Here is an 18,998-nt window from a genome sequence, read left to right as displayed (position 1 = left end):
AAAAAACTCTTGATTGATTCACTTGAAAACTAGCTAAATACATGGTGTCCGCGCATCCCTCAAGCTACCTCCCTAAACACAACTGGCCATTTTGCCTCATCTTTTCTTCAGAGTATTTATGTGACTGCGGTGTTGCCAGATTCTGTCAAAATCGCGCAATAGGTAATTTTTCCCCCTAGCTGGCGGCACAAGAAACTTTTTCGTTTCAATACACTTACTCTGTAAAGATCTGGCAATCCTAGCCACTCCCTCCCAGCTTCGTTTCTGTAAGCTCATTGGTTGACTCCAGGGCCTTTTTCGATCCGTGGGTAAAGAACGAAGCAGCGCAGAACCAGTTTTGAAACATGACGTGTGTTTGTTTATTTCACGTTGCTTAAATGGAGTCGGAAAAAGCGAAGAAAAGTTATTTTCAAATGGACAAGCAGTCATATACATACTGTTGAATTTCCATTTTTAAAGAGTCTAATAAGAAAGGGAGAAAATATGTGCATTGCGAGATTTGTGTGAGTGGCTTAATGATTTCTCATAGCGATCAAAACGATGTAGATTGCCATGTGAATGGAGTGGTCCATTTGAGAAATGTAGAAGCGGCCAAGGAGAGTTTTTTAATGAATTAAAAAATTTTAAAAAAAACTGCTGCTTCAAATTCAGGGTCATTCCATGTCAACTCAACACACCCATTTTACCTCACCCCCTCAGATTTTGATAAAATTTGGCACACATATAGTGGGCACTAAGAATAACAAAAATACAAAATTTCAAATTTTTATCTTGAATAGTTTTTTGTGTACGGCCTTGTAAAGTTTTCAAAAAATCGTGAAAAACTACAAACAAGCAATTTTCAAATTGCTCTAAAAGCTGTCAAAATTGAGTTAGAGAGGTGGGACTGGTGTTATTTTGTTGCTTTTTTAATGCTCTTTTAGGAGATATGCAACATGTCCTATGTAGTAGTAAAAAAAGTTTTTTTTGGTGCAAATCAAATTTTTGATTTTGATTTTTTTCAAAAAGTACCACTTTTAAAATTTTCAAAAAAATTCTATAAATATACAGTACTTTCATAAACTGCCATGCAAAGTTTTATGATGGGATGGTAATGAGATCTATGCCAAAAAAATATATTACTGACCCCTATTTTTCTTGAATACCAGATTTTGACCAAATAATAATTATTTTATTGTAGTAAAATATATTGTAGTAAATGCTTTCATGTCAGATATGAATGTATTGTACTTTAAATTCTTCTTATAAAAATATTAGTAAAAATTAAGGCAAATAAAATACCAAAATTTAAAATTATATCAATTTATGCTGTATGAAATACAAATACAATAAATATTTACAATAAAATTTTCATAAAAACTGTTTTGACCAAATAATAATAATTTTAATGTAGTGATATAAGATTTTATGAAAAATCACTTGAGTAGGAAAAAACTGGGAGGTTTGACCCACTTTTTACTAAGGTTTTTTTTTTTTTTTTTTTTTTTTTTTTTAAGTTTGAATTAAAAAAAATTCCTGGTTGACTTTTTTCGAAAGGAAATACATCCAAGCAACTTTTTACATTGCTGTTATTTATTTAAGTTAAAAATTATTTTCTTTATTAAAGATTTTTCAAGAGTGTTCAAACTGGGTCAAACCTCCCCACTTGAGGGACGTTCGACACACCATAAGAGAGGTTTGACATAAAACTATATATACCCTATATATAATATACATTAAATTGTTTATGAAATAAACACTCTGTGCTCATAATGAATTCATAAAACCTATATTTCTAGACTATATATAAACTGTGGATTTGGGGCAAAACTGCTAGTTCTGTATAACATAATGATGTTTTAGAAATCTACAATACAAGTTGAACATACTTTTGTTGTTTGGTGAATACATGATAAGTTATGTTAGATGTGACATTTCTCAGTTTTTTTCTATCTCGAACACGATGATTTGTTTTCTTCAATGGATTACAACACTGAACTCTTACCACAGTACTGCATTTTTCACTAGTTTCCATATTTTCTAAAAAAATTCTTAAAACTTGCCTTTTAACTACAAGTTTTAATCATAGATTAAATTCGCTAACACATGAGAAATATTGAAGTTCAAAGTAATAATTCTTTTATGTGAGGTATCACAACTATTTTACATTATGGAATGGATAACTTAAAACAGTAATAAAATTTAAAACACTACTTGTTAGCAAGGTCTCTAGTCACTGAATGAATGCTTGTGGAGAGTCTGGCTTAAGCAAGTTAGAAGAAATACCAGACTGCCACATGGGGGGGGGGGGCATGTGGCAGACTTGGTGTTTGTTTTAACTTGCACAGAAAGGTACCAACTTGCTAGATCTGCAGATACTGGATCAAGTGAATGGAAGGGAAAAGTTTTTTTTAAATAATACTTGCTTATCAAACTATTTAGCCACAACAATATTTATTGTAAATTTATCAACTTTTCATACAGCATAAATTGATATAATTTTATTTAAATTTTGGTGCTTTATTTGCCTTAATTTTTACAAATATTTTTATAAGAAGAATTTAAAGTACAATGCATTCATATTTGTCATGAAAGCATTCACTACAAAATATTTTGCTACAATAAAATAATTATTATGTCAAAATCTGATATTTATGAAAAATAGGAGTCAGTAGTAATTTTTTTTTTGATATAGTTCCCATTACCATCCCATCATAAAACTTTGCATGGCAGTTTATGAAAGTACTGTCTATTTATAGAATTTTTTTGAAAAGTTTAAAAGTGGTACTTTTTGAAAAAAATCAAAATAAAAAATTTGATTTGCACCAAAAAAAACTTTTTTTTACTACTACATAGGACATGTTGCATATCTCTTAAAAGAGCATTAAAAAAGCTACAAAATAACACCGGTCCCCACCTCTCTAACTCAATTTTGACAGCTTTTAGAGCAATTTGAAAATTGCTTGTTTGTAGTTTTTTCACGATTTTTTGAAAACTTTTACAAGGCCGTACACAAACTATTCAAGATAAAAATTTGAAATTTTGTATTTTTGTTATTCTTAGTGCCCACTATATGTCTGCCAAATTTTTATCAAAATCTGAGGTGGTGAGGTAAAATTTTAATTAAAAGTGTGTTGATTTGACACGGAATGACCCTTCAGCTGCATTTTATCTTACAAATTATTTGTAAGTATACCTTACAAATAGTTTTTTTCTTTAATTAGAAGCATCATCTAACATCAGCATTAGTTTCATTAAAAGTTTGCACAATGCAGTAAATTGACATGTGGTTTCAATATTTGATGCATTATTGAATGGACTTCAGCTTCTAAAAAATTTTTACTCCCAACTTGACTTTTGAGAGGTTAGAAAAGTAAATATCTTTTCAATGAAGGGAAACTGTTTCAGGCTATTATTGTGCACTTCTAAAAGATTGCTATTGGCAAAATTATATGAATATTCATTTTCATATTTAGTTGGATTTTGTATATTTTCCATAAATGAAAATTCAATTTTAATGTTAAAATTGTAGTAATTAGCTTTATTTAAATATTGCAGTTACATAATAAATTTTATATTAGTTTTACACATGCATAATCTAATGTTATATTACGTCAATTAATTTGTCTCGGTTTTATTAAATGCTTTGCAAAAAGTTTTACTGGTGCCAGTTTTGAAAAGTTGCCAAGTCTGTTCGCCTTTTCATTTGGGATTGAGATTGACTTTTAGTTTCCCCGTAGGTGCTAATGTTAAGTTTTTTTGAACTGTTCAAAATTTAACGAAAAATTGTTCCAATCAAAAAATGAAATATAAGAATGAAGTGTCCTTGCCAAGACCTTTCGAACAAAAAAAGATTTTTAATTGGGACTATTCACTCAAAAGTTATTTGAGGGGGGACTGACAGATGGACTGACAAACACATTTTCCCCATTTCAATTCCTACTTTCAAATTTTAATTTTCAAAATTATTTAATTATTGAATTTATTTTTGACTTTTTTTTTTGCTTTTAGTGTTATTTTTAAGGTGTATTAACCTTCTTTCATGCTTTTTCTTCTTTATCTGACTTTTACTGGGAAAATAGGCTAAAAAGTAAAAATAATTGATTGGTGGCCAAATCTTGGGCAAGTCTGATGTGACTGTCTCATGTGGGAATTTATTGCTAACAGTTTGACGCTTAAGAGAGCCTTGTAGAGAAACCTACTTGAGGAGCCCGCAAACATCTTCATTTCTACATACAAAACGATTTTTCAGTATCACACCCACCTGCTTTTAGATGCATCAGTAAAGGTTGTTTTTAAATTCTGAGGCTTTCACTAAACACATAACAGAATTACGCTGCGGCTTAAATTGCCCAGTTTTGTATAGCGGATTACGCCAATGTTCCCGATCGGGAACAACAAAGTTCGTTCGTTTATAGGATCTTTTTTTTAATTATAAATTTTTTAATCTGTCTCCATGAAAATGGGTAAAAAAAGCACATTTTTGCGAATTTTTGTAGAAAACAGTAATTGCAAATTAATTTTTTTCAAAAATTCAGGTCTATTTTTGGATATAAATGAAAAAAAAATAAAGTCCTAACAACAGGGTTTGTACAGGTCATGGACAAATCATGGAAAATTCATATTTTTATTAAAAGTCAGGGAAATTCATTTAAAGTCATGGAAAAATTTTTTGAGCACGAAGAAAGTAACAGTTGCTAAAAGAGCGTTAAAAACCTTGAGTGATTTTAAAATATTGCTTGTAAAAGATATTAATGTTGGAAAATTGAATGATCCCAAAAATAAATCTGAGTTTTGGAATCTTGTTGCATCCTCTTCTGTAACAGCCGCCCCCCCCCCCCCTTTTTTTGTTATGTGTATTTACAGGGTTCCCGCGACCTTGAAAAGTCCTTGAATCTCATTTTGACTTTCAAGAGCCCCCAAAAGTACTTGAAAATCATACGAAGTCCTTGAAAAAATCTTTGAAAACTGATTTCTACAAAAGAATTCCTCTCGTGCAGTGAAGCACATTCTTCACATTCCAGCAGAGTACGCTAGTAAAGATCAGACCTAGTTTGTAAAGGGGTGACCTAAAAAAATGTCAGTCGCCATTTCCTCCCCTGTTGTTCCTAAGAAAAAATATCTTGGGATGAACAGGAATTATGCACTAACTCAAGAGGGTTGAAGAAAATATAGAAGCTTACGCAGCTTAGTAAGCATACGCATGAGAATCAAGGAAGATCTTTTTTTGATCAGAACGACAATACTTATCAGTTACGCCTGAAACATAGGTGCCATATTTGGTCACTCACAAGATGGAAGTAGGCAAGATACTTAAATGCTTACGTTTCCAAGAACAGAACGAAAATAGCGTATAATGTGCTGTAAAGCATTTTATGTATTTATATATAAATTTATTTTTTTGATTACTTAAAATAGTTAATCTTATTTTTATTGCATTGGGTGCTAATGTGCTAAAAACTATTACAGGTCAATTGAATTGGTGTTTTATTAGGCTTTTTATTTTATAAATAATTTTGTGCTGCAAATTCAAAAACCGAAATTAATCATAGTCGCCATATTTGGTCACTACCAAGATGGAAGTAGACAAGATTCTTTAAGTGCCTAAGTTTCCAAAAACAAAATTGGATATCTATTGCAATACAATGCTAACTATGGAACATTCTGCAAAATATGCTTCCCCCCCTGAAAAATTAATTCTTTTCTTAAAAAATGCAAAAATTTTCCCTTCAAATTATCGAATTTTATCTTCGGAATATTATTTTTTCCTTATTGGGGGGGGGGGGGGGGCTTTGGACACTAATGTGCTAAAAACTGACACTTTCATCTAAATTATAGTTTTTCGAGGATTTTTAATTATTTATAATTACTTTTATGTAACAAAATCAAAAATCTACTATCTTAAATTTTTCGCGTAGTCCCCATGTTTGGTCATTCGCTAGATAAATAAGACTATAAATTGCCTAAGTTTTTAAAAAACAGAATTGGATGCTTATCTCAGTGAAAACTACTGAGAATTTCAAGTAGAGGGCCGGAAAATCTTATTATTTTTTTTAATTAGTTATTTTCTGTAAAAGTGAAATTTTATCAGCAAAGTTGTATTTGATCCTCACTACTTCCAGAGATGAAAATCTTCAGCGGATTAGCGATTTTCTACTTTTTGTATTTTTTTCATATTCTGGTTGAGAGATTTCAAGCAATCGATCGCGATCTTCCCGTCAGGATTTTTGCTGACTCATATGTTTTTCAAAGGTAGACAGAAGAGAAGGAACTTTGTTCCGTGAGTGGGGAAGGGGAAAGGCTCGAGAGTGACGACCGCTTGAAGCAAGCGTCACGCTGAAGCAAGCGTCGGCGTTTACGCATTTCCAAAATCCGATTGCATCCACTTACATAACACTTGCTCATTTCTGTCGACTATGCCATCCTACCATTTAGACCTTTATAACTTTTTTGTAGACTATTATTTTCAACTCTTGTATTTTATTTTTTGCTGAAGACTTGTACGCTCAATGTTTTGCCACGCCCATTTCACAATCGCTTTCAAGCGATGATCGCGCAAATTCCCCCTCACCTCCCTTCTGCCCCGACCTTCCCATCAGGATTTTTGCTGAGGCAAACGTTCTTTCTTGGGTAGAAAAAAGGAAGTAACTTGCTGTTGGTGAGGAGGGAAAAATGCTGGAGAGTGACGGTGCAATCGTTAGATGAAGCTTTGAAATCCGATTGCATCTGCTTTAAAAATCTCTCATTTTTATCTGCTATACTGCTTAGACATTAATACCTTTTTGTAGACTATTATTTTCAACCCTTCTTACATATATTTTTTTTCCCTGAAGACCGCCATGCCCATTCAAGCGAACATCATTCATCAAATAGTTTTCATGCTTACCAGAGACATAGCTCTTGAAGATTTTAATGAATTCTAATTTATTTTAATTATATTGTATTATTTTATTATAACAGATATGTAAATATAGGAAATTAAAGATGTTTATATAATCTCCAAGCATGACATAATCTTCAAAGCTATTTTATTGATTTTAAAATTATTTTTATGCTAGTGCTTAAAATGACCTTAAGCTCAGAAAGTTTTAGATTGGTTTTAGTTTTTTTTATTATTATTATTATTATTGATTTTTATCCAATATACCCAGCTGCTCCACAAAATTTCAAAATGCTTCTCAAATTACCACAGACGCTCCTCAAATTGTTTCTCCTATGTTGACAACACTGATGTCATTTTATAACTGGTTGTCTAATGATTCAGCTTGTATTGAGTGTTTAATCACATATGGAAGTTTTATAGCATTAGACGTCACATTATCAAGTTTTAATTTCATCTTATTTGTGGGCTGTGGGAAATGGAAAGCAGTAAATCGAATTGTAATATTTGTTAAAATCTTAAATAAAAGCAAGCTTATTTTATTTATTAATACACTAGCATTTCTACTAGTAAAAAAGAATAAAACAATTTTTTTCTATTAATATTTAAACACAGCATAGAATCAATATATATATATATATATATATATATATATATATATATATATATATATATATATATATTATATATATATAATATAATTTCGTGTAATATGAAGAAAAAAAAACACATTTTAAGCGTCACAATTTTCCCTCTTTTTTGACTTAGGGCTGTTTTCATCTCTGTACTTCAGAGGTTTTGCGATAAACTAAAATTATTTCATCTAAAATGCTGTTTGCTGCCGACTTCTCATCTATATGCTTTTCTATTTATTTTGCAAAAATAAATAAATAAAAACCTATCTCTTCACTTAAGTTTTCCAAAATGCATTTTTATAGCTTTTAAAATACAATCTGTAAATTTCTATTTCTTTTTTTTTTTTTTTTCATGAATTTAGTAAAAATTAGTGCTAAAAGCCCTACAATTATTTCATAAAATCTTGTCGTTCAAAATTTACTCTTCAAAAACGATTCTGTACTAATTATAATTTACAAAAAAAAGGGGGGGGGGGATACTTACTTTCAATTATGATTAATGAATTGAAAATGCTACTGAATTGTTGACATTATGGATGTATACTGTTGTGAATGATTTAGGGGGGTCATACCCCTTCTCTTGTATACACCCCTGATCATGTATCAATAATGGCTACAAATTATTTAAATACTTCATTGATTAAACTTTTAAATTGATAAGTGTCCCTTCCATGGACAGCAAATTATTTTCATTTTTAGTTATTTTGATTTGGTTCTGTTACAATGATACAATATTTTCTACTGAAAATGTAGTCCCCACCATCCAGTTTCTTATACAGTACTATTTTGAATTCAAGTTTAGATAAGCCAAAAATATTGAACATTTCACTCAAATGTACGTTCTCTCTTCCAGAATTTTCTTTTTCATACTAATGCAAAACTTTTATCTTTATTTCAAAAAATTTCAATTTTTTAGTTTACAAAATGTATATTCCTCATCAAATCTGAACGGCTCATTGATAAGAACTTCATTCTTGAAGAATCTTGATTTTTTTTGCATACACTTCATTAGAGTTGAAGTCCTTGAGAAAATTTTTAATGTCCTTAAAAAGTCCTTGAAAAGTACTCGAATTTTATTTGCAAGATGGAGAGGGAACCCTGATTTACTACTTGGGACATCACTGATTTTGAGTTCAGCATTATTTTCAGCACTTCTTATATTTTATATCCTGTAGTGGTGGAATTACGTGTTCTTTGTTTTCCCTTGTCCACTCAAAGAGGAATTCAATTGCATCTGAGTTCATTTCAACCTTGTCATGAAAAAAAGCATCATTAAATTTATCAGAGCTTATCTTAATTTGTTGAAGGCTTTAGAAAATCAATACTTTTGTCAGGGATAGAACATTGAAATAGGGGAATTCTAATACTCTAAAGCAGTGGTGCCCAACATATGGCTCGCAAAACTGATTCATGTGACCAGGTTTAGATAAATGAATTTACTGAAAAACACGGCTTTACTTTAGAGAACAAAAATATTGTCAAGTTACATGGATGGTTAGATGCACTATTGACATCTAAGGGCAATATTTTTATTAAGTAAATTTATTATTCGAAACTTTAATGACTCATGTAAACTTTGTCCCATTCATTACTATTGTGCCCTATTTATTGGACATTTAAGCATCAAATGCATTCTCTACATTTTTACTGCACTTAAATGTATATGTTAAAGACAAATAAGAACAGTTTATAATTAGTTTCTATAGTGTCACTGACATTTTTTCAATCACAAGCACAAGTAAGCGCTTTGATGAGGAAGTGGCAGTCATGTAAAAGTTTTGCTAAATGCCTATTTCCGAAAGTTGGAGAGTTTGACATTAAATAGTGCTGTTCTTTTCATGTAACAAGGTCATGAAAATTTTATGAAGTCATGAAAAAGTCATTAAATTTTTTCATCCAAATAGAGTATAAACCCTGTAACAAGGGAAACTACAATTTTTTTAAGTTGATGATCCCATTTAGGAACATTGGCGTTTAAAAGGTTAATTTAAAATATAAATGAAGCACCTCGGATTTACTGGACTCTACCGTATTTAGCAAAACTTTAAGGGCCTGGGCTAGGGTTCTAGAAAAGTTTGGGTTGCCAAAAAGGAACATTTGATGCTAATACACAGATTTTTCCACCACTAGTGATTTCGGTTTTTTGAAAAAAGTGAAAATAGTCCCACCCTAATACACAAACATAATAGACATTTTTTGTCCACAATTTGCAGTTCTTGAGCAAAAACCAAACATGACCCCCACAAGAAAAGGAAAATCCATTCTATAGAAGGTGATGAAGTTTACTTTGATTTTTGCTAACATTTCACAGCTATGCAATCTCGGTAAAAGCAACTGCAGTGGAGTTGCAGCACACGTTTTCATCAAGTGCACTATTTCTTTTGAGCAAAAAACCTTACCCATACTATATAAGCGATGCTTTTTTGAAATGCATTGGACTTTTTTTGGGGCACACTTTTAACCAAATGATACTTGCTCATTGGGATGTGACTTCATAGTACTCCACATTTGGTAAATGGGAATTGAGAAAACTACTAATTCAAGTAACAAAAGCAGTCTTTCCTAAAGAGCAAAACATTTTTTATTCAACATTAAAATTTAATTTTTGAAAGAGAAGTCTATTTTGCGGGATCCCCAGGATTAACTCGTTACATTCCTGAAATTCCGTGGGATCGAGTTTAGCGCGGGGTGGAAACCCTAATTGTGTGTGAGCAATATTTTATCATCTGTTTCTTGTTTGTTCTTCTGTTGATAATTTCCTGAATTGTATGCAGCAGAAAGCATATTGAGTTGAAATATAAATATACTTTTATCCCTTGAAAAAATTGCTTCTGAAGGTTTTTTTTTTTTTGAGCTTTTTTTTTCTTTATTTTTCTATATTTTTAGAAATGTCTTTTAATTTGTAAAGCATGATATTTAGATGTTCTGAACTAACTAACAGTATGATGGAGATCTTAACAGAAAATCTTAAATGTACCTTTCCTACTACTGCTGTTAATAGCTAAGATGACAAGCTCTCTTAAAAGTCCACTTTTTCTTGAGTTTGATGTTCTAAAAGCTCTGATATCTACAATAAAATACTGAATTTCTGCCTCACACAGTCGAATCTCGATAATTTGAATATTCCTTTATCTGGAAGTTTTCATTGGGTCCCAAACTCTTGAGACTGTTGTGGAAACTTCCCATAACTATTACTACCAATAGCTCTAACGTTTTGGCCGGTCCCTCGGGACTTTGAGCTATTGAGAATTGACTGTATTTGTTTTTCCTACTGTAAAAGTTAGTTCAGTTTTTGTTAACATCATTTTTCTTCTGCTTTATTAGGTTGATCAAGAGAGAGGGCCACCACTTCATACAATTAATCCAAGTTTACATAATTCACACACACCACATCCTCCTGTTGTATCTGAAGCTTATAATCAAGGCCTCCCATCAACCAGTTATGGAGCCTGTTCCCCAGCATTTGTTAGCAGATACAATGCCTCAAATTGCTGATCATCTTCACCATTCTGAAATTGATAAGCAAATGCCAACTCATCTACCTTTAGATGAAAGACTAAATGAACCTACTCTTTCTCTTCAAAATCAGTTAACACAATCTGCAGATCATTTGTCATGTACAGAAAATACTTATGTAAATAATACAGAACCACACACAGAGAGAGCAACAGTGTTGGAGGCACACCCACATAATAACGAAAATGAAATTTTACACAACTCTGCTGCTATTGATGATGAACTTACACAGCCATCCTTAACAGAAGATTATCCACATATGGGAAATAAAATTACTAATACCACATCTTCTGATTCTTTAATTTTGCATACTGAAGTATCTAATTTACCCTTCGTTAAAGATGTGACTGAAAGAGACAATGCGAATTTTGTTGACAAAAAAAATGAGAATATGCTTCCTGAATCTGGAGAGGCATGTAACTCTGCAAATCTGTTATTTGACTCTTTGAATGATGGAGAGTTGTCTCATTCCCATACGATACAGAATAATAATGTGGAAGATCATGAAAAAAAGAACAACGATCCCTTTCCATTGTCTGATGATGATGACTATGGTGCTCCACCAAGTGTTGGACCGGTAAGTTATATATCAATGAATTTATTTAGTTTCTTGCTATGTATAAAGTCCAGTGCACTTTTCTGAGAAATTGGACGCACCTTAATCTTAGGATCAAAAAGTCATATGAGTGACAATTATTAACCTTAAATACAAGTAAAAAAGACAAAAAAAATTAATTGTAAGTGTTTCATTATTAGAAAATATTACAGATCAATATTTAAACTGAGTAAAATCTTTAAGGTCAACATAGAAAAAAGCATATGAGGACAAAAATTCAAATATTTATAAGCTTGTGTGGGAGCCATTCCTTCAAATTACTTCAAATATTCTTGTTTTCATGAATGAAACTAGTTTTTGACAAAATTCGGGATGTATTTTTTACGATTTATCTTCGATGGTAGATTTCAGCTGTATTGATGAAGTAAAATGTATCTCCTTTGCATAAACTCTTCTTGTTAAGTCACCCAATAAGTTCTCTATTGGGTTAAGACCTAGATACTTAGTTGGCCATTTCAAAGTTTCAACATTGTTTACTTGGAGCCTATTTTTTGCACTGTTACTCGGATTTATAGATGCATTGTTTTGCGGATATTTTCAATTTTCTCGAGCAATAAATTCCGCATTTGGTAAAACATGACTTGGGAGGACATTTTGATATGCTTGCGAGTTCATTTTACCTGAAACAAACGCAACTGAGCACACACCATTGTAAGCAAAACACTCTCAAGTTCTGACAGAGCCTCCATCTAATTGGCGCTTGTAGAATATTTCTTTTTCTTTTCGTAAATCATGCCAATAGTACTTCCGTCCGTTTGGTTCATCCAAATTCTACTTCTTTTCGTTAGAAAAAATTATTTTTATTCATTGGTTATCCCACGTCATGATTTCCTAGCTAAAGTTGAAACGCTCTATATTGTGCATTTTCAATAAATGAGGTTTAAGCAATTTTGAAGCATTAACAAAATTTCCACACCTTCTAATTGTGTTATATATCGTTTTTGACAAACATTTAAACTTATCGTCTGAATAAGTTTCCTGGATGAGTACTTTTCAGGTAATGTAATAATTTCTAAACTCTTCTTCCATGACGGAAGGACAAAGCTTTAAGTTTTCCCGGATTTTCTTTTTACCCTAATTGTGTTTAAATCAAACAAAAATGTTGACTTCAGTCTTCGATCTTCCTATTTTTTTCACAATAGTACTCCTACTTGTCCTTGTTGAAGAAAAAGCTTCAATCTGACATCTTTTTTGAACAGTTAACTTTTTACCTTACAATATCGTCACAAGTAGGACAAAAACTTTGAAGAAATTAATCACAAAACTGCAAGTTGAAAGGTTTCTACAATCTTGTTAACTGAGGTGACATTTATATATATATATATATATATATATATATATATATATTACAGTATAAGTGCTTGCAGTTTTTTAAAAATACTAGTGGCCTTAAAGTTTTTTCTCAAGCTGAAATGCTAACTTTGAATAAACCACTGCTTTTCTGGTTATTGCCTGCTTTACAAATCCTATCTGTTGCTTTCTTACCAATGAACATTAAATATTAATAATACAATAATATTAAAATTCCTTTAATTTCATTCTCATTTTTTTTTCAAAGGAAAGTACACTGGCCTTAAAGTTTTTACTCAGACTGTATATATATATATATATATATATATATATATATATATATATATATATATATATATATATATATATATATATATATATATATATATATATTTATGCACAAGAAAACACATGTAAAGTGAATTGAAGGTATTCAAATTTCAGAACAGCCTATTTTCATCATATGCATGTTCATTTAACACAAACTGAATAGTTTCATGCAAAAGTTGAGATAACTATTTACAGTGCCATATAACCCTTTCTCAGATTGTATTATTTTCCATGAATTTCTAATATTCCTAAACAGACATTTTTTACTAAAAATCAATACATTTTCTACTTTAAATTTAAAAATGCAAAAGATTTTTTTGAATTAGTCAAAATGTTTCAAGTTTCAAGAAACATCATTTGTTCGTTATTTTATAACCCTGCATCAAAACCCATGTAATTGAGTGAATTTAATTTCTTATTAATATTTCATTCATAGGAAAAATAGACTAGATGTAAGCCAAAAATTGCGCTATTTGGTGACCTTAATCGTTTGCTTGACTTGGACAAGAACAAATGGATGCCAAGTAAAGCTCAAAATTTTTGGTTGCCAGTCGCCAAATGCGACCAATTTTCATGTTTTGGCAACCATTATGTTTATTGAAGCGGCCAATGCAGGGGCGTAGCTAAGGGGGGGGTTTTGGGGACAAAACCCCCCCCGAAACGTTAGTCTCAAAAAAAAAAAGAGAAAAAGAAGAGAGAAGAGAAAGAAAAAAAAGAAGAAAAGGAAAAAATTCCAAGCGATTATATATATATATATATATATATATATATATATATATATATATATATATATATATATATATATATATATATATACATATATATATATATAAAAGAAGTAACCCCCCCCCGAAAGTCGGGTCTAGCTACGCCACTGGGCCAATGTGGCTACCATTCTCTAATCCCAAACTCCTTTTAAAGGGGATGTGATGCCAATTGTTATGAATTATCCAGTTTCTGCAGTAAAATTCAAAAAATGTATCTGAATTACAGAAAAGGCCTGATTTTCTTCGGGAAAAAAAATTAAGACATCGTTTTTTACATTTGGCGCAGTCTTAAAAAGAAAATTTTTTGCCGAGCACCAAATCAATGATTGTGGTAGTCTGAAACATCGAAGATCGGGAGATGAGGCATTGGAAGAGAACCAGCTCTTACCGGAACTTCCCTCTGACTTTGAGCGATTTTGAAGCAATCCTGTGTTGATGAAAGCTTAGGTTTGGCAACTTCGACTGGTATTGACCGGTCGGTTGATCACATAATAGCTAATGACGTCAGCAGTTACTAACCAGTTGTTCACCAACCAGTGCTTCAGCAAACGCTTTCTGTTGATCACCGGATACTAGCGCAGACGAATACATAGGTGAAAAATACTTTTAAGTGATCTAAAATGTCATGTGGTTCAATCAACCTGCTTAAGTTGCGGTCTACCGGTAGATCAACCAGTGAGGCTCATAGAACGGCATCGGTAGCAACCAGTTTCCCGGTAGCTCTCATAGAACACTGCGGTTAGCCACAGGTCGATCAGTTGAGGTGGTCAAACGCAACCAAAGTTTCATCTTTGCTTTGCAATGCACGTGTTTGTGTAGACCTTCCACTAATAAGTGCCGATTGGACAGACTTGTGCTGACTTATTTTCGAGCTTTTTTCAACTCGGTTTAAAAATTAATTTATTTTAGCCCTTAGGAAATGGCCTTTTGCTGTTTTGTAGGTTGCAGGAACCGATAAAATATTTGATAACTTGTGCGGTGTTTTGGGCTGACCGATCACTGTTCAGATAGGGATGCTTATTTAAATGAAAATCTTTTCTCTTTATAGGAACTATAGATTTTTTTTTGTTTTCATCTAAATGCATATTCTAATTTAATTCCTTTTTCTTGGGATGTAAGGGGAACTTTTGTTTTGCTCCATTTGTAATGAGTACTTGATATAAAAAATTTTTTCACGTGAAGGAGGAGGCAGGGCTCTGTTTGTTTTAAATGCAGTGTTCGCGCTCAACTATCCGTAACTTGGGTCCCAAGGACCCATTAATGAAATAGATTTGGGTCCTTTGGCGGAAAAAATGAGTCCCTTAAATTTTAAACAGAAAATCTTAGCACATAATTGAATAATATACAACTATTTATACTTAGGGAAAAGAAACTATCCACATAGTTATTTGAAAAAGGTATGAAATAAACTAAATTGGTTAATTTTGCCCTTTTTTTCTGTGATTATCATATGTTCAAATAATACACTTGCAAGATTTAGTTATTTGAGAAACTATTTAGTCAGTTACAATGAGGTCAACTCAAAATTTACTTTAAAGTTGGATTTTACCATGAGATAAAAAATAAATGCCTTTGATTGATCAAGCAGAAAGCACTCCCTTAACCTTTGCTTTCATAAACATTTTTCTAGGTGAAAAAAAGCAACTAGCCCCCCCCCCCCCTCCATCAATTATCAATGGCAATTTCATAGAAATAGAAAAAAATCGCAAGCGAATTAACACAACGCAAAAATCGCGATCGCAAAACCGAAACATTTTCTCACATGAGTATGAAAATTGCTCATTTGCAATCTTAAATTAGAAAATTTGACTTCATTGTGACTCTTTTAAAATATCTGTGTTGGCTTTGGTGCTACTTTTAAAATTTCGCCATTTTCAAAATGGCGCGATCGATTAATACGTGACTTTTGCAAGTCCAAATAAAAATAGCCCCTCAGAAATAGGTGAATTACTAGAAAATGAACAAGGTTAAAGTGCTTTTGTATAAAATTCATATTCATAAGTAATTTAACAAGAAAAAGGTTAAGTTCGGAACTTTGTGTTTTGCGCGATCCGGAAAATGTTCGCCATTTTTTTTTTCACCCATCCTTTTATTGAGGATGCAAGATAATAATTTTCAAAAGTAATTCTGGTTAGGTGAATGCAAAATAGATAAGCTTTTACTATTGTCCTGTATCAATCCTGAAGATTGCATTGAAACCACTCTTACTTTTGATCTTTATTGTTGTTTTCAGGAATTTCCCCAAGATAAAAGTTGAGGGAGAACTTATTCTTAGAATAGAGTACAATGGGCTATTTATGAACTTGCAATATTTTGCTCCTTGAGCTCTGCCCAGGAGGTCACTGTAAGCTCCAGTCTTATCACTAAAATTAAATTGACTGGTCAGCAGTAGGGGTGTGTTTGAATAGCTGATACAGAGATAGGGTCATTTTAATCCTTTTCTGTTGATTCTCCTGGTCATTGAAGCTTAAAAGCATTCACTAGATAGATCTTCAGCATTTTCCACAATTTTTTTTCTGGTTTTTATCTTTTGGGTGTTCTGGGTCCCTAGGACCCGAATTTTCGCGGAAGTTGCGTCCCTTTCCCGCGAATTTGCGTAAAAAACCCGCTATAGCGCGTAAACGCGAACCCTGTAAATGTATATTGAGTATTTTAATAAAATCATATTTTCTCCTGGGGGGGTTGAATATTCGATTTCTTCTAACTAAAATCATTTTACTTTTTACTCTTCTAATTAAATTCATTTTACTTTTGGGGGGGAGGAGGTACTTGATTATAATAATCTAATGCATATTGCAATTAAATTGTTTTTTTTTTTATGTGGGGGAGAAGGGTGATCTTTTTAAACTAATTTAATTTTTTATTTTATTTTTATTTATATTTTCAAATCACATGCATAGCATATTTTTCTTTCTGGAAAAGGAAGGGGGAGGGTTAGAAGAAGTATTTTTTTTTTCAAACTGAAATCTATTTAAAATGCAATTCGTGAAATTTGGCTACCATCTTTTTAAATTGGACTACAATTTTGGGGGATTTTAGTAGCCATTGGTTCCCAGTTGAGAATTGAGAGTTTTGAAGTATAATGCCAAGTAGACTGCGAGTGTGAATCCTATTGGTTAGCTTTACCTTCAAAAGAAAAAAGTGCACCACTAATTGTTTGACCAAATTACATAGATTCATAAAGATTCATGAAAGCAAATCAACTCGGTTTTTTATTAATCTATTTGGAAAGTTTTGAGTAATGAGCTATTTCTCAGGTCCTCAGATTTGTAAGAAGGATGTATAACTAAATTAGTATCTTAATAAGATCATAACCAAAGATTTTTAAACTACAAAATTTTATTCTCTTTAATTTAGCTACCAGAGCAACAAATGGATGATGAAACATATGAACAATTTGAAGAGCGAATCCTAATGAAACGAACCACTCACATGTTGCATTATATAAACCAGTTTTTAGATCGAGATGAACATGTGAAATTTAGCGAACTTGCCAGAGGTAACAAACGTAAGCAGGTTGCCCAGAAGTTTTATACGTTTCTGGTCTTAAAAAAGCTAGAAGCTGTTGAGTTAGAACATAATAAAGGAGATTTGCTAATTACTAGAGGTTTGAAGTATAATGCTGTGTACAATGGCCAATAAAAGTTCGAGTTGTAAAGGATGATTGAGTGCTTATGCATGTATTTGTATATGTGTGAGTGCTTTGTGTATGTGAGTGCATTATGCATGTAACGCCTTTCAAGTATGTGATGTCAAAAATTAAAATGCATCCTGAAAGCACTGGAATCAAATTTGCCATTTATATAGGGACCAAGTGTGATAATGCATAAAACTTGGAGAGAATTTAAATCCTTTTTATGGAATGGTTCATTGTGTGTTACTTTTTGTAGTTAAATTTAATTTATCTGTAAATATGATAACGACGACCATTTATGTAATTTATAAATTTTTATTTTGAATAGTATTTAATTTATTTGATGGATGTATATTTATTTTTCATATAGAAATTATAATGAAAGGTTTTTAACTAGAAGAGTAATATATAATTATAAGTTTCATTAGATTCACTATTTTTTTGCAATTATGATTGTTTTGAAAGAAATTTTTGTGCTTGAAAATCGTAAAATCTTTTACAACAGTCAAACTTGTTTATCTTGAACCTGTGTATGTTGAATACCTCTCTGTCAAAAATTTTCATACTTTCTGCATCTATGGCATTATTTCTGTTTTTTCCTATTTTTATCTCAAATGAAATTTTCCAAAAAGCTTTATTCAGTAAAACCTCTCTAATGTGGACACTAACAGGATTTTTTTTTGTCTGCAATAGAAGAGTGTTCACTGGACAAGGGTTCAATAATGTTATTTGCCTTGGAATAGGGGAACTAAAAATTGTCCGCATAAGAGGGATGTCCGTTAGGAGGGGTTTTACTGTATCTGAAATTCCGATAACACTTGTCTTTTTTTAATTTAATGCTCCCCCTGCAATCTGTGTCAACTGCGGAACTTTGGGACAAAAAGCAATTTTCGTAATACATTCGACTCTTGATTATCTGGGAGGTTTATCCGTAATCTTCCACACTTAATTATTGCCGTTTTTTTTTAAAACTAAATGTAGATAAATTTTGCAAAATCTATTTTTAGACACTCCAATTTTTTTCTCTACCCCACCCTTCCACACAATGACATCAAACCTTCCAAAGTTACCATAATCTGGCTAGTTGAAACCCAAGTTTTAAATCAGCACTACTTACTGATTTAGAACTACACTATTTACTGAATTTTGGATCAACACTTTTTACGGTCGTAAACGAATGACTGGACCTAGTTCAAAAGAATTCTCCTCCCCTCCCCTATGACTTTTTTGAGTAACATAGTATTAGTTTCATCTGTTGCAGGTGATCTGGTTACATGTCCATGGCTGTAATCCGCTATGTTGTCATAGCTATGCTATCCTCAAAGAGATGAGGAATCTTTGTTTAGTTTTT

The 18,998-nt window shown here is 31.8% G+C and overlaps 1 protein-coding gene across 1 annotated transcript in view; it reads left to right on the top strand.

Moving 5' to 3' along the window:
- Nucleotides 1-17,655, top strand: part of LOC129219162 (double-strand-break repair protein rad21 homolog) — a 57,131-nt gene extending 39,476 nt beyond the window's left edge. Inside the window, exons 9-11 of the mRNA XM_054853483.1 lie at nt 10,819-10,945; nt 11,352-11,587; nt 17,371-17,655. Coding sequence (XP_054709458.1) covers nt 10,819-10,945; nt 11,352-11,587; nt 17,371-17,655 — 648 coding nt within the window. The remainder of the gene's footprint in view (nt 1-10,818; nt 10,946-11,351; nt 11,588-17,370) is intronic.
- Nucleotides 17,656-18,998: the final 1,343 nt, after the last annotated feature.

This window comes from Uloborus diversus, chromosome 3 (genome assembly GCF_026930045.1).
Source record: "Uloborus diversus isolate 005 chromosome 3, Udiv.v.3.1, whole genome shotgun sequence".
NCBI lineage: Eukaryota > Metazoa > Arthropoda > Arachnida > Araneae > Uloboridae > Uloborus > Uloborus diversus.
Note: the sequence above shows the minus strand (reverse complement) of the source record. Positions and strands in the feature narration are given on the sequence as shown.